The sequence below is a fragment of the Corella eumyota genome, chromosome 6, assembly GCF_963082875.1.
Source record: "Corella eumyota chromosome 6, kaCorEumy4.1, whole genome shotgun sequence".
Lineage (NCBI taxonomy): Eukaryota > Metazoa > Chordata > Ascidiacea > Phlebobranchia > Corellidae > Corella > Corella eumyota.
In genome coordinates, this window is record NC_137495.1 from 2,004,286 (window position 1) to 2,021,692 (window position 17,407).

The 17,407-nt window shown below is 29.1% G+C and overlaps 1 protein-coding gene across 2 annotated transcripts; it reads right to left on the minus strand.

Annotated features, from left to right (window-relative positions):
- Positions 1 to 1,263: 1,263 nt before the first annotated feature.
- On the minus strand, positions 1,264 to 14,696 carry LOC145756076 (homeobox protein SIX6-like). Of its 2 annotated transcripts, XM_082572315.1 has the most exons (4): positions 14,588 to 14,696; positions 3,779 to 4,318; positions 3,210 to 3,373; positions 1,264 to 2,401 (listed from the first exon to the last, which is right to left on the minus strand). In XM_082572315.1, exons 2-4 carry the CDS (start codon positions 4,226 to 4,228, stop codon positions 1,864 to 1,866), a joined length of 1,152 nt encoding a protein of 383 aa, XP_082428441.1. In that variant the 5' UTR covers positions 4,229 to 4,318; positions 14,588 to 14,696; the 3' UTR covers positions 1,264 to 1,863. The 2 variants fall into 2 exon arrangements, with proteins under 2 accessions (XP_082428441.1, XP_082428439.1); XM_082572313.1 differs by lacking the exon at positions 14,588 to 14,696 and having other exon boundaries at positions 3,779 to 5,070.
- Positions 14,697 to 17,407: the final 2,711 nt, after the last annotated feature.

Genomic DNA, 17,407 nt, shown 5'->3' on the forward strand with positions numbered 1-17,407 from the left:
TTTCTCAAGCCTCTTATAACTTAAAAATTAAAAGTATTTTAATTATTTTAAATCTTTTAAATTTAAAACATAAGATGTCAAATTAATAAACACATAATACCAATGACGTCACAACCATATTGCGTCATTCACCTAAAAAAATTTTTAAACAAAAATAACTTGAAAAATTAGTCCATACGTAGAAGTTAAATAATGTATAGGCACGTATGTTGGTCTCATATTATTACACATTGATCCTATACCGTAAAATTAATCGAACTGAGAATAAATATTTAATTGTAATATTAGATGGGCATCGATATTACATGTAATAAGCTATTAAAATTTAAAACACGGACCCAGTTAATACCATTAAATATATTTTATTTTTGATGTTTTTGGCTGTATTAAAATATAATAATTTTTGTGTTAAATTTATTTTTTTTGTCAAAATATTTTTGTTTATTTTTTAACTAATTGAAATTTATTTCAAAGTTGTTTCTATAAGGAAAAAAGTGATAAAAAATTAATTTTTTGAAGGATTTTTTTGTGGTATAAAATAACACCTTGGTATAACTTTAAAATCTTGATATTATTCAAACTTAATCTGTGGATTTTTTGTCAGTAATTCAATAAATAAAGCATGGATTATTTATTTCAATTCTGTCATTTTATCTTTTTTGAAAAGATTTTATTCTAAAAAAAATCAAGATTTTAAATTTTAAAACTTGAATATCGAATTTAAAAAAAATTCTCAATCTTTTATTTTTGTTTCAAGTTTTATTTTAATTAATTAAAAATTACCTCGCTGACAGTTAAGGGTATTATTCTTGACCTTGTGACGTCAGAGGTTAAGGTGGGGTCATAGTTTAAATTTCTGTCTTTGTATTCTTCCGTTCCCATAACCTCGTCTGTCTCGGGAAATTTAACACCACGTTAGAATCTGAAACTTTAACCTCGACCATGGAGGTTGCTTTGGCCAAAATTTTGTTTCAAAAATTTTAAAGTTTAAAACTTGCAAATTTTGACTAATTTAGAATTTTTTAAACATATTTTTTGGCAAACGCTTTCTAACAAGAACTTACTTTTGGCAGAATATAATTTTTTTAACTACTTAGATTTAATTTTTAAATTCTTTGTTATTTTTTATATAAAAGTTTTTAACTTGGTCTTTAAATCTTTTTAAGAAATGATTTAATCTTAATAAAGTTTGCTTTAACTTGATTTTAAAAATGTTTAACTTTTTTTATGCTTTAAATAAAAATTAAAAACTAAAAATTGACAACTATTAATTGTTGTATTAAAACTGCTGCGATAAAAATAAGAAAAAAACAAAATCATAAAAAAACGCAAAAATATAAAAACAGTTAAAATAACAAAGTCAACAATCAAAAAAACAAATTCATTTTCGGTATAAATGGAATATAAATTATTAGTTTGGTAAGCATTAAATATCACAAATAAATGTGATTTGGTCATGTTTTGTAAAGCACTGGAAAAGCATAAATACTAAGTTCAACTATTTCTACTCGGTAAGTCATGGTGGCTTCTTAACACGTTAACTTTAATTGTCATTTACTATACTTAAAAATTGGAATTTTAATGATTAAATTTGGTCATGGAAAATTGTTGATTTAAAATCATTTTTTGCATTTTTTATTGGTCAATTTTGGTCTATAATTTGGTCGTATTAAAATAGTATGGAATGGGTGTTTTTGTATGTTTGTAAAATTGGAATATTTGTTAAAACGCGGGTTTGAATACAGTGATAAATTAATGGCTTGTTTTCTGATTTGTTTAGTTAAAAACTACAATTAAAGATAAAAGAATCTTGTTCATTTGTTTTAACACTTTCAGCTTTGTTATTGATCGAAAAGTTGTGAATTAGGACCCCATTTCTACGGGATTTCCCCCGATTCTGTGGTGTAACATAGGGTCGTGCATGGTGACTGGGGCATTTTGGGGAACTCCCGTCATGTGGTGGGGTAAATGATGTTGGGAGTACTGCATTTCGGGGTGATGAGCCATCGGGTCCCCGTTTGGTGTCCCGGCCATTGTATATTGTCCTGGAAGGACCCCGGATCGATGATGGGGCGCCATTGCGTGTGGGTCCTGCATCGTACTCATAATCATACTATGCGGGGGTAAAATAGGGGGCTGGGGGTGATGTAGCCCCATTGGGTGATGGGGTGGAGTATGCGAATGATGATGTAACATATCGGGGTGAGGGTGCCCCATTACTTGTTGGGGTAAAAGCTGTTGTGACATCACGTCTAACCCCGGTTTTGGGTCCATCGCGTCGCCGGGAATTTGGTTTCCATGCCCCGCCGACATTCCGTCGATCCCCGGGGTCTGGTGGGGCGGTGTTCCCATTCCAGTAGAAGGCATCGACATTCCACTTTGTGATAAATCGCTTCCATCTCTGTAATTAAGATTTAAGATTTTAAAAATTTGACCAACGCTGAGTATAATAATAAATTCTTTGTTAAATTTCAACGTAGAAATTAACATTTTTATTTAAATATTGATTTAATTTAAAAAAAAAATAGTTATTACAACTTGTGATTGGAAATATGGTAAACTAACTGTTATTAATTGACTTTTAACTATTTTGGGTTGTTTAAAATATTAAGATTTTAGTCGAGTTTTAAAAATTTGGAAAAAAACAAAATGGCGGCTGTGTTTTGAATTTGACGTCAGTTAAATTAAGTTGGCGTTGGTGCGTTACTGTAAGGGCATTAAATTACTAATAATAAAACTTCGCTACTACTCAATATTGGGTGAATTAGTTTAGTGAAAATTTGGTTTTAAAGTTGTTATTATTTGCTAATTTTTAAACGGTTTTTCGTGGTTTAAATAAAGGAACGAGACGTGGCAATTTTGTCTAAAAAGTTTTATTTATATTTTTTTAACGGTTTAAATTACTTGTATTTTTTGTAATATAAACCATTCTTAAATTAAGCGTTTGATTCAATTTTTTTTTTAGGTTTTTAGGGGTGTCGAATTTTTAAAGATTTGTCAATTTTTGCCTTTATAATCTTAAATTTATTTAACAGCGATGTTTTTTAAAGTATTAAATTTTTTCGTAGGCATCTCAGGTTTTTACACAACTTCATACTTTATTTTTAAGCAAATAGCCCTTATATATAATACCCATATACTTGCATGTGTTTTCTATATGAAATATTATAAATTTATATATTTATTATCTATAAAAATAATTGTTTTACCTTTCTTTCGCTTCGGCTGCTCTATCCCGTTGTCGTCGATTCTTAAACCAGTTGCTGACCTGGGTCACAGTTAACCCTGTTCCTTCTGCTAACTCCCGTTTTTCCCTGGGTGAGGGGTAAGGGTTGTGGGTGTACCAATCTCTTAATACTGCCCGAGATTTTTCCTAAAATAAAATATTGTGTTAAAGATTTTTTGTCGAAGTATTGTATAAATTTTAATCCAAATATATTTGTTGGCGTATTTTTCTAAAATTAAGTTCAAAAAAGGGTTTAATTATTAAATTATTGAATGCGTTTATGTAAATATATTTGTGAGAGTTTATTACATTTAAAAGTTTTAGTTAAAATTGTGGCAGATTGCGTAAAATTGTTTATTTAGATGGTAGGAAATCGTGTGTTTGTACTGGGATTTTTGTTTTATTTCAAGTGGTTATTCGTTTAGATGTGTTGTTTTTTTATTAAAGCTTAAGTAGATTTTATTAAAAATTATTCAGAATTTTCTTTAAAATAATACTTTTTGTAGTTATTAATTTGTTTTTTTTGTTTAAAAACGTTTTGAAGTATCTTACCTTGAAGCAGTAACTTGTTTCTTCTCCGTCCCATATCGACCTCGGAAGGGGGAACTTTCGACGCACCCTGTACTTCCCCACAGCGCCCAGTGGTCGCCCCCTTAACTTCTCGGCTTCGATGTAGTGCGACTTAAGCCAGAGTTGTTGCAGTTTAGGGTGGTTATGCTCGGCAAATTGATTGTTTTCGATAATTTTGTACAACTCTCTGAAGTTTCCGCGGTGGAAAGCAACGACCGCTTTTGCCTTTAAAACACTTTCGTTCTTATGTAAATGTTCGCAACCTGGAAGGCTCCATAAAAATCTTGCAAGTCTTTCGATATTTCCCCCTTGTTGTAGAACCTCGCAGACACATGCTACTTGCTCCTGCGTGAAACCGAAGGAAAGCCCGGGCGGTGGCTGCGAAGTTGACGGGGGAATCGGCCCCGGAACCCCGCTGTACGAAGTCATCATCGCGGGGTTAATATGACCGCTTGGTCCGGCGGATACTGATGAAAAATGAGCAGCAGCGGCAGCGGCAACTGCAGATGGATGTTGTACGACCTGAGGAAGCATGCTAGGGTAAGGGTTTAGTGCAAGGGTAGCTGCCATTTCTGGCTTTTCTAAGTATTTATTTTCCGTGGTTTAGAGCCACAAAAACAATTCACAAAATGTATTTGAAATTTGGAAAGTTAAACTTAGTGTTGCACCTGTTTACAACGGAACAGAATAAGTGTTAAGTAATTGAAATCGTTACGCGATAAAATCGAAATTAATCAATCAAACTAAGCCCAAGCAAACAACTTAAAATTATCAATTATTTTAGACCAACTCAAAATTTAAAAAACAATTTTTTATTTTAAAATAATATTTAAGGAAACTTTGCCTATAACTTTGCGCTTAAATTTCTTTAATTTGTACACCTGTCTTGTTAGTGTAAATTTTAAGACCTTTACGTAAATTATAAAGTTTTAAACTTAAGTTACAAAACTTTACTAAACTTCGCTAAAAGTTTAAAATATTTTAAAGTATTTTTGAACTGATAAGATAGTTACCCACCAATACTAATAACAATCTCAACATTACCTTACATTAAAACCTTTCCTCGACTCAGTAAAATACGGAGAAAAAAGTTGCAATTGTTTTAGTACCTGTTCTCTCTTTCATCAATCTTTTTAAAATGGCGATCGCCTTTCTCTTATCGCCGAACAAACGCAATTGTCTGATGACGTCACAATCTAAACGCCGTCTCGTTAAATTAAATGTGCGAAATTTTAATAGGTTTGGTTTGGATTTTGAATTATTCATTTTTTGGGAATTTTTTTCTAATCGATTTGTTAATTTTATGTGTATTAACACTGTTGTTGAAAAATTCTTGTTTTCGATGTTTTTTAGCGATTTTTTTCTTTATTTATTTTTGAAATATTTAAATATCTTACCTATGCGTTTTATAAACCTTTTATTTTTTAAATGTTTATTTTTAAAATGGCAAATTTTGCGTATTTTTTTCTTAAAAATCAGTTTACGAAAACTCTTCGCAACTTTTCCGCGTATGTAGCATCATCTAGCGGTCGCTTATTTTATTTATAAAATACCAAATCCCGCTATAAATCAAACCGTAAATTGGCCTATTTACAAGCGCTTTCACATTTAAGCTATACCTTATTAAGGCGGAATAAACACCGCGATTTTTTATTTTTATTTTCCTCAATTTAATCTCCTGGGAACGGAATTTAATCTGGTTTATATTCGAGTAAAATTACATCGCATCACCCCCGGGTATTTGTATTGAGCAAAGATTTGAATCCCTTTAGGTTAAACGCTTCTACGGCTATTTAAAATTTAATAGCTCTGTATTATAAATATAGCCTAATATTTGATAAAATTTTTGTACTTTACTTTTCAAATATTTTTATTAGCCTTAATTTTTTGCAAAGTTGCATAATTTTTTTTTATCCTTGCAGCACATTTAGTAACAACTATGTTTTCTAAACGTTAAATGTTTATTTATTTTTTCATTTGTTTTCTAATTGACCCAATTTTTTATGGGTCTTAGTTAAATTCTAATTCCACGTTTTTCTTAACTGGAAAATTAATTTAGAGCAGGTCGAGCGATTGGTGGGTTATGCATTATACATGATCATGATTGCTGCAAAATGTGGATTCGATTTCCGCCATTTTTATTCGCTTTAACCATTTTGTTTTGCCTATAATATTCGCAAAAAATAAAAAATTGTATTTTTAAGTTATATTTTCATAAATAGTGATAACCTTTCTTAAAGTTTATTATATTTGTTTGCAGTATTTAAATTAGTAAAATTTTATTTAAAGTAGTTTATAAATTTGTTCCCATGACGTTTAATAATATGGCTGAATTCCGATTAAAAATGACAAAGAAAACAGAATTAAATCCATACGCGAAAAAAACTTCAAAAAAAACTTTAATAATCTGTTAAAATCCTATTCTCTATTAATTTGTATTAGGTATAACATCAAAAGTAAAAGATTGTGTTCTATTGTGTTTTAGGGGAACTTATAAGTAATTAATCCCCACTGATTAGCGGCGATTTGAATGCAGATTTAATCGTGTTTAGTTTACTATTATTAATTGATTTTATTTGTCGAATTTAAATGTTGTTTTAAACCACAAGCCGGCAAAATAATAAGAGATCAAAGAAGTTGAAATTCCGATTTTCATTTAATATTAACTGTCATTTTTTAAATATTTTTCGGGGTATATTCATTAATAGATATAATTTTAAAATTAATATAAGCGGGATTGTAAATGATCTTTTATAAATTAACACATGGATTAGTATAACATTTTACACATATTTATTTGTAAGTAGACCCCGCTATTTTTTAAACAAAACTCTATCATTTATATATATTACTTTTATTTTTTTATTAAACAAATTTTAATGATAAACACTTAGTTATGGTAACGTACATTTCCTTGTTTACCATTTAAACCAACAATAAGTAATACAGCGTTGATTGAAATCCTGGTATAAAGTGTTACTACCAAACTTTCGGTTCCAATTCACTCGTACCCGTGTCGTTCTCGATATAAACTAACAATCAACACGCGTCAACTGGTGTGCAAATACGCGAAAACGCTTAAAACGAGCCGTTTTTTGCTAGAATGGCGCTAATCTCCGTTTCTATTGTTTTGAGGAATCGTCTTTACTGTTGTCAGTCTAATCAGGGGACCCGAAGCGTGACCGAACTTAGTTTCCCAGGCCCCCGCGCGTCCGAAGTTCCCATGTTAGAACTAATTGGACTGATTCATCATTGTATAATGCCATCAATTATGCTTTACTACGCTTTTTTGTGAACGTTTGTTTGTTTTAGACGTGTTTTAAATGCTATGGAGAACTACACACCTTTTTAAGTATAAATATTAACTGTTGAAAATCAAAAACTTTACTTTTTTTACTTATTTTTGTTAAGCAAAATTATACGCCGGAATTTAAATAACAAAGTGAATATTTTATGTCATAATTTTGATAGTTTTTTTTACAGAAATATCTATATAATTAATAATGTCATAGTTAGTACATTTTTATACCGTTGGTATATCATAACTTGGCCCTGATGACGTTAAAATATCTTTGCAAGTTAAGGCGGCGCGCAAAAATTTCTAATTTAAAAACAAAAATTTTCTAAAATTAAGTTTAAAATTAGTACAAAAACTTTTAATTTTTAGTGAGAATTGCAACCTAAACTATTCCTACTCCCCCTGACAGCTAAGGAAATACTTAATTAAATTAGAACGCCGTATATATAAGCAGTTTCATGTGTATAGTCAACACAGTATAATATTAAATACAAACTTCAACTTGGGGGCGTTATTGTTTACCAAACTGTCAGCGAGTTAATCCATTTTGGAAAAAAAAATCTTTAGTTTTAAGTTATTTATTTTGGATTTTTTAATGTAAAGTTTTGGGAAATATATTGACGTTTTTAATAATTATTTTATATAACTTTTAACTTGCATAATGCTGTTGTGGTATGTGTTATACGATTTGATTAATAAGAATGTTAAAAATTGACTTGATTTTTTGTCCCGAGAAAAAAATGCTATAACGATTTAAGTTTTATAATGGGTTAGGTGACCATGCCATACTATTTTTTTAAAATCTTAATGTTAACATAAGTACTTCATTGTCATTTTTTCCAGTCGCAACAATGTAATATTTTTTGTATACCTTTTTATTATTGAATTGGCGTGCAAAAAATCTTAATATAAAAATAGAGTTATTATATTAGAAAAAGTGAAAAAATCCCTAAAAATTGGATTAAAATTCACACGAGAGTAAATAGGATTCATTTCTTATGAAACCACTTTCTCCATTTCAATATACTGACTATAAACACTTAATTATAAATTATCTTTTATTTGGGTTCGGGTAATTTGTTTTGGGCCGCGCGCTAAAGCTTTGATGTAGGTTATGACGTCATATTGGATCATTTTTTAACTAGGATTAATTTGAGTGACGACTATTTTAGTCACGTGATTTAATCGATCAATTTTAGGGGGTTGTTAAATTTTTTTAAGGTAAAAAATTTTTTTTAAAGTTTTGAGTAATTTTTTTTTATTTAAATTTTTTTTTATATTTTGTATTTTTATAATTTTTTTGAAAACTTTTATTTGAATTATTTATTTTAAAATTTATGTATAGTATAACCCTGGAAAATTATTAAATTGTTTTATAAATTAAATTAAAACAGTGTTAGGACAATGTAAAAATTTGACCAAGTTGTTTTAATTATTTTATTATTTACTTTCTACTTATAGCTTTAATACCATGATATGAGTCATCTAAAAAACTATGACATTTCGTAAATTTATTATTTTTAAGTGGCACTATTTCGTGGTCATTGACCCATGTCCAAGCACGTGACCTATCATATGTCATCGGGACTGTTAAGATGCATCCGAGTGTGACGTATTAGTGTCAGAAAATAAACTAATCCCACCTATGCGCTTATAATAACAATCACAATGGCTGGTTAACTTTTGGCTGAAAATCTGGCGTTAAAAAGGGAATTGTTGAAGAAGTAAATGTGTATTTAAATGTATTGTATCAGATTTATTTTCTCACACTTGCTTAAAATGGTGACGAGTTACTTTTGTCGTTGCTTCATCTGCATGATTGCTTTTAAATTAAATTCGCGACGTTAAAATTTATTGAGTAGCGTACTCGCATTTAACAGTTGTTTAAAATGGTGGCACATTCACTTTTTTGTTTGTTTTGTATAAGCAATGTATAAGTCTAGTATAAGTCTAGATATAAATATTTCACTATAAGTCTAGATATAAATATTTAAATCTCACTGGGTAATTATTTGCGTAATATAGAATTTTAGAGTTTTTAAATAAATTAAAATTGGCGATAGGAAAACGTTAAAAATTAGATTAATTTTTTGGTAAAGTGACTCAATTATGCGTCTAACAAAAGTAGAAGTTTTCTTATTTACAAAACACTAAAAACCCGCGAGAATTGACTTAAACAAATTTCTCATTTCCATCATTTTAAAATAAATTGGTTTTGACTATAAATAAAAACTTCATTATTCACACCTTTTGAAAAGGGAAAGCACCTATGACATCACGAATACATGACTTTACAAAAGGTGTCTATGACATCACAGACACTTAATTTAACGCTAAGTTGCTTTGATCTAATAGTTTAACATTATTTTAGTAACAGAATCGTCTTTAATCTTTTACTAACGATTATACTACCCGGGCATTGGTACAATGATATCGTTTTCTTGTATTTTATTGAGTCCTAAAGTAGGGAAACGTGTTAGGGTAACATTAGTCATGTTTTTACCCAAAAAAGCTGTCAGTCAAAGATCTTTTTGAAGTGTTTTTTTTTATTTTTTTCCATATCACGCAAAAAAGTTTTGTTTCAAAAATTAACAAATAATATTTTTTAACCCAGCAAAAATAATTCCATTCGCTTTAAATGTGTGTAATTAAAAGTGTTCTTTTAAATAAGTTCGTAGTAGTATGGTATGCTGGCAATGACATTTAATTACTGCGCTTAAGGCTTCGCGTTCAAGCCGCACCAATGCTTTATATATTCACTCTTTAGCCCAGCGTTTACGAATACACATCGCTCTAACATATTATAGAAACCCTGTTTTACACTATTGTAAATACACTTTATTTTTACTTTTATACAAGATAAACAAATAACCATACACCTTTAAGATAAACAATATAAAATTACATCGCTTTGATATTCTTATACCCCGTGTTATATTACTCGAGACCGGGACTTGAAATATAAAACCACGGAGACACGAGGCCAATTTTCCCGGGGCTAAGTCATAATTATTCCAGGGTTTTGGTATTGTTTTAAATATGGTTAATCTTAGATTAGAAAACGTGTTTTTTGTTAGGTCGTAACAAAATATGGCAAGTTTTGTACGAAAATAAACGACTGTAATTTTGTTAATTGGTTTACATATTATAAATTGTTTGTCGTTTTAAAAAAAATCCAAAATTTTAACAATTATTTTTAATTGCACATATGTTTATAATTCCTAAAATTTATAGTTGTGCAATTGATATACTATTTCGAAATTTTACTATTTAAAAATAAATCTCCTTCAAAAAAACAAAAAAAATGATAAAAATAAAATAATTTTGCCCAAATTGCCTCCAAAAATAACTTTGAAAATTTATTTTGCTTTGATATAAATCCAATGGATTAGAATTTCAAAAGTTAAACTAGATTTAATTGAATATAATATACACTGTATACTAGGGAACCCATCATTATCTAACCCATGGTAAAGTGTATGTTCTTATTTAACTTATCCCTTTTTGACAATAAAATTATTGGTTCAAGTAATACGATAAACATATAAAAGATTTTTAAAGGATTTTGAATAGTAATAACACATAGTAAAAGTATAGGTTCTTGTTTCTTTGATGTGGTTTAACAAAACCTATGATTTCGGCTTTAAATTAAACTTAAATAAGGGTAAATTTGTAATTTATTAACCAAATTTTGATTTTATTCTGTAGTAATTTATTTATTAAACGCATTTCTTCATTCATTCAATTTTTTAATATTTTTTCTTGTTTGTTTTTAAACAAAATTTTAGTTTTGGGTTCGTTTGTTTAACTTTTACATCGTCGCTGGAGTTGGTTTTTACGTGTGGTTGACTTTTTAAAAGCGCGAAACGGTTGCTGACGTCACAAATAATTTAATGACGTCACAAAAATCTGCTTCGATTTCTAAATTAATTTATTTAAGAATTCTTTTTAAATGCTATGCACTAAAATGAAATGTTTAAATAATCTTAATATTTTAATTTACAAATTAATTTTTCTTAAAAAAAAATATTAACTATTTTTAATTTAAATATTTAAAGAAAAATAAGCGAAAAACATTACAGAAACATCATTTTATTTGGTTTCTTAAAATATGGTTGCTATTAACATTTTTTCGGTTTTATAATTCGCCAAACTAAATCGTAATCTCTGATTGGTTAAGACGGAAATAAGCTCCACCCACTCACTAGTACTATCTCCAACATTAATGTTAGATTAAGAGTTTAGGTTACCAATTGGCCGGTAGTAAGGCGGCAATTTTGATGGCATCCGATACACGATTAAAGTTAATCTAACGTTCGGTTTAACATTTTATCAAGGCGTTAGATGACCTAGGGTTGTTTAGTAATTTGTAAGTATAATTTAACATGCAATGTTGATTTACTTTTGTGTTTATATATACAATTTAATTATCGTTTCATGCCTAACAATGTATGTTAGGTGTAACTTTAGTTGTTGAATAATTTGTCATGTTTACTTACTAAGTTTATTTAATGTGTGTTTATATACACTTACAAATTGTCCCCTTGAATTGTTTGATAATTTACCATGTTTTTACTAGTAAAGTTTATTCAATAGTGTGTTGATATACATGTAAAAGTCGGATTTGCGTATATTTTTAACTTTAAAGTATTTTTGACAGTGTTTTTGCAAATTTATAGAAACTAGCATAACCTGATATACAATGGAGTTATGTGTAAAAGTCTTAAGACTGTGGAATACTTTAAACTATAGGAATGGTTTTGTCATTTTTTGTACTGTTTGTTATATACCTGTTACTGTCACTTAGTGCATAAAAAACTTAAGAGTGTTTAAAACAAAGTTAAATAGCAATGGGGATTTAATGTATAAGATTTAATTGCATAGTTTAATCTATAAAAATGGTGTTTTTATTTTTTTTATAGTGTTTGTTATATAACTGTTACTTAGTGCACTAAAAAGTTCTTAAAAATAATTGCATGCAGTTTTTTGTTTGTGTGTTTAAAACAAAGGTTAAATGGCAACGGGGGTTTATCTGTAAGATTTATTGGCTTAGTTTAATCTATAAGATGGGCTTTGTCAATTTTTTATACTATTTGTTATATAACTGTTACTTAGTACATTACAGTTCTTAAAAATAATTGCATGCAGTTTTGTATTTGTGTGTTTAAAACAAAGGTTAAATGGCAACGAGTTTTAGTTGAAATTTGTCGCTTTAGTAACGGGCACTTACCAACGTCCAAATTCCCCAAATTTCGATCCTGTTACTCTAAGTTTTAATGGCTTAAAACGCGTGCAATTCCCTCATCATAATGTTCATTGTTTCAACAAAGCGAATCAAAACAACGTCACAATCCGTAAATCCGCGCTTAAAACTTCATTTTCGATTTTAAAATATTCTAGAACCTTTAGAACCCCGGAAATCGATTTTAACCCTAAATTTTTTAACTTTTTAAACTCCTAGAGTTCGATATGGGGGGTAAAGACCCCGTTTAACGCGTTCCGCGACATTTCTATTGTTTATATTGATGACGAAAGAATGTCACCTTTATGACATCACAACAGCGATTTTCGGGTTAAGTTTAGTAATTGTTTCAAGTTAAACAAAACAAATCACAAGTGAAAAATTATCCCAATTTTTTGCATCTATTTTCAATTCATTTTTATTGAACCAAAACAAAAATAAAACAATTCTTTAAAATTAAAATAACAAACACATTTTTATGTCGTCTATAGTTGTAATTGTGTAGGAAAAACAACAACACAATGTCAAAAATATTTAGTTTGTAGTTGTTTAAATAAAATTCAAACATTTTATTTTATAAAAATAACTAAAAATTTTTTTTTTTTGCAATTTTCAATTGTGATTGTTGTTTATTTTTTAAACAATGACGACAATGCCACAACAATTGTTAAACTTAACAATGCGTTAATTGTTAATAACAATGGACACAATACGCAACTAAATTTTAACGTTATTACAGTAGTGAAAAGAACATTTAAAGCGTTTTTGTTAGAAATAAACAGCGTTTTCGAAGCGCTTATTCGTTAATGTTATTATGACATCATAAGCGAACAAATTGGGGTTTAATTTCGGTGGTAATTTAGTTTGGACGGGAGTTAATCTATTTTCGACGTGTCGCAAATATCAAATTCCCAATTTTTTGCGGTCGCCAATTTTTCAAAGGTGTTCGATTTTCAATGTAAATAAATAGAAAATAAATCTTTTGATGCGCGGCAATCTTCAAAGCGAAATCGACAAGATATTAAGAACGTTTTGGGTGTAAATGACGGTCCCTTTGATGCCTAAATCTAAGGTCTTGATTTTGGGTTTAGCGAAAACTTTAAATTTATTCGAAATGTCGACGAATTAAAGGGAAATCGAATCTTTTTTCAAGGCTTAATTCGAATAATTATCTGTATAATCTTACAAAGTTAAATCGTTGAACTTTTACCCGTCTTTAGATCGCGTCTGCCCGAAAACTTAGTTTATAAATCATGTAAGTTTGGCAAGGGTAATTGAATAAGCGTTTATTTCCTTTATTTATTAAATAAACTAAATTGAAAAATCTTTATTACATTATAGGTAAAATATAAACAATCTAAAAACCAACAAACTACAAATAATAGACTAAAAAAAATATTTAAAATATTTTTTCTCCTAAATTTGTAACATTTTTTCAAACAACTCTCAATTTTGACGAATCAATTGTTATTTCAACATCAATGATCTGTTATTATTTCGTCATAAAAGCGGTATATGACGTCACAATGGAGAGATAATGTATCTTATTCCTAAGTGGTTAATATTCAGGTGGGGATTTGGAATCTGGGAATTTGATTTTATTAAAACTTTTAAAATGATCTCGATTCTTTTGATGACGTCATATTCATAAAGTTTAATCTAATTTTGCTGCTAATTGGAACTCTGTCATTGGCTAAAACTTTTGTCTTAATTCTTTTTATAAATTGCCGCCATTTTTATTTTGCATATTTTGCAATCAACACATTTTTGTTTATTGTCGAATTTTGCAATTTTTAAATTAAATAAACAACTTTTTAGAATAAAAATCATCCCAAAAATCAAAACCTTTTTCTGGTTAAGCTCTAAAATTAAATCTAACTTTAAAATAAACGTCAATATATGACTGCATATTAGTTATGCATATATGCAGTGGGCGGCCATATTGTATTTAGACCGACATATAATTATGCGCGGCTTCTTGTAAGCTTTTGCATTTAACTAACTAGTTTCAAGACATAAATTTAATTAAATTACGTTAACTTTAAGCTTATCAATAGATTTATAAAATAATTTTGTTTTGTACGACTTTGCGTTTAGCATTCGTTGCATCTGACTATTGTATAAAATCGTATTTAAATTCTAACTATCTTTATTACTCATACCTAATACTGTCTATATTTTATACCTTTAATATTAAAGTTTTTACATTCACACACATATGTTAACCTGAACAATGTAATAACAAACCTACCTTAAATTTTTCGGTTCTCGGTTTCGTCGTTTTTCTGCCAAATCGTGAAATCCAACAGCGTAAAGAAGAGGCTAAGTCGATTAATTTATCCAATGCTAAATACCTGCAATTGCCTGTTACATAACAATTTAAAGATTTAATGCATAAGGAAATAAATAATTTATTATCACAAATATTGGTAAAAATAATTCTTCAAAAAAATCTTTTTCTTAAAATATTTTTTAGACCTGAAAAATATTCCTAAATTCTTTTAAGCTACATTTCTATATGTTAATTGCGCATGCTACAACCTTAACGTTTACTCCAGCTCCTAATCCCTTAAAATATTAAAATCGTGTGTTTTATCCCTATACCTTTGAGACGATATCAATTTTAAACATATCAGTTATCAAATTAAACCACACTGAATTTTCATATAATCCTACCATCGTGCTTACGATATATTAGTAGCATTATCTACCTACATTCATCCCTTAATAAGGCTTGAAAGCGTTTTCGAATAAGCCTTGCCTTGCATTACCACCCGTACTAGGCCAAGGTTATATGATATGTGTAATTGGGTGTATAGGTAGCTTCAGGCATTGCCTTTAAATATTCTTGAAGGGAAGAGATGTGTGTATACTAGCACCTGCAATTACAGGGAAGTATTAGGTTGAAGATAGCCTTTAACTTGATATTGCTGGCGATTAGTTGTTATATTACCCCGACTGAAATCACATTTTTAGAGAGGGTGATTTGAAAAGAAATAAATCATGATTTATTAGAAATGTTTTAAAGCTAATTTAAATTTTAGTGTTACCAAACGTCGGCAATATATGGCGGCTAAAATTTAAAAAAAGTATTTATTTAAAACTATGTTAAAATATAAATAACTTGGTTGTATTTTTACTTTACTATTATTATGATTGCTAATAACAACATATAATTTTTCCTGGAATATTTTGCATATAACACTACTTCATAACTTGACTCTCTACTGCTTATAGCGATTTGTACAAAGCCGAGTTAAAATGATAATTTTGTTTAAGAATTGTAATTTTAACAACGTACATACAGTACATTACCACAATGTAAACACATTGTTTTACGGTTAAGCAACACTTATCCAAAGTCCTGTTTATGTTAAAATTGATGTTTTACTTGTTTTTAAAACGTTTTTTAGATTTCTGAATTGTTAAATTTGTTTGAAATTATTGCAAAAAAATAAATTTTTGACCCCCCATATCGAAATAGAAAAAAAAGAGGTATCTTTATGAAAGGGAAAGGGGCGCCCTTTTTATTTTTTTCTCATTAATTTTTTAAATCCCACCTACCCACAAATATTACCCATTACCTACCACCCATATGTGGTTAATATATGTCCAGATGTTCCACACTCAAGTGACACTTGAACTCTGAGTGTTTGTTTGAGTTACTTAGATTGAATATCAAGTAGGGTTGTATCTGTAATGTGATTGTATCGTTTAAATATTTGTATTGGGTTTGTTTTTATATTTTACTGGTTTGTTTATTAATTAGTTTAACTATATTTTTTGTACTGGAAATTTTACATATTTTGTGACCTTAAACTTGCAGAAAATACGATAACTTAACGAAGTTGAATAAATTGATGAAAAAGAAACTTGCAAAAAAATACAATAACTTAACGAAGTACTCATCTATTTGAATACACAAAATTTTAATAAAAAAACGACTGGTTTAAATTATTCTGAGTTTTTTATTTTGTTTTTTTAGCTAAAAATAATAGTATTCTGTTATTGTTGAATGTACTTAGTGTTAATTAAATTGAGCATACTCTATAACAACTCATCAATCAGGGGATTAAGGCAACCCAAAAAATGCAGACATTTTTGTTACCCCCATTGTCGAGGCAAAAGTACTTGGCCGAATATTTTAAGACGTACTTAACTTAAACAGAAACTGTAACCTTATATGTGCGAGAACAAACAACAGAAATAACCGCTCGGTTTCCTATCCGAAATCAGCTCAAAAATTGGCCTTAGTTTTAAGAGAAAAGAACACCCACTAAGCCGTTTGCAAATATTAATTAGACGCGCACAAACAGTAGCCTAATTTATCGCTACATTACCTGCTTAATTCTCAGTCTGTTCTGAGGCTGGGGTAACTTGAGAGCAGTTGTTAAAGTTTTTATTTTGGTTTGAAGAACTTTTAGGTGATTGGTCAGTTGATTTATCAGTGCTGCTATCTTTCCAACATGTCACCTTGCTGTTCCGGCTTATAACAGGGCGGAATGTTAATTTAAGAAACTGCTCTTTTTACCTCAAGACCCTACTATTTACATAAGGATAAATTAATTTACTTAAAACCAAATTTAAAAAAAACAGGGTCAAAGATAATGTATGAGTAACCTTTTTAGTATATTATATTTTTGTTGGCCTAGCTTACTAGAAAATATATATTTTTTAAACCTAATATTTATAGTGCAAATATCAAAATAAAAAATTTGTAATTTATCATGTTGTAATTTGCATGTTTGTTATATAATACTAGTATATTTCTCGTTTGATTCCAGTCAAAAAAACTATTTTTATTTACAAGAAATAAACAATTAAAATCAAGTGCTACTGAATGAATAATTTAGCCTAAGTTAGACTTGTTTTGTGGGGACCTGCATCGTAATTAGCGGGTTTTATTTCCCATGCTCTTTTGGATGTTGTCTAATAACAAAAGCTAAGCGCATGCACTCATGCATAAGTATCAGGTTTCTAACCTTAGCTGAGCAAAGCCAATTGTGGCATTTTAACAACGTTAAGTCTCGTTTATTTATTGCTTGAACATTTTTCATGGTGGCATGGTCGG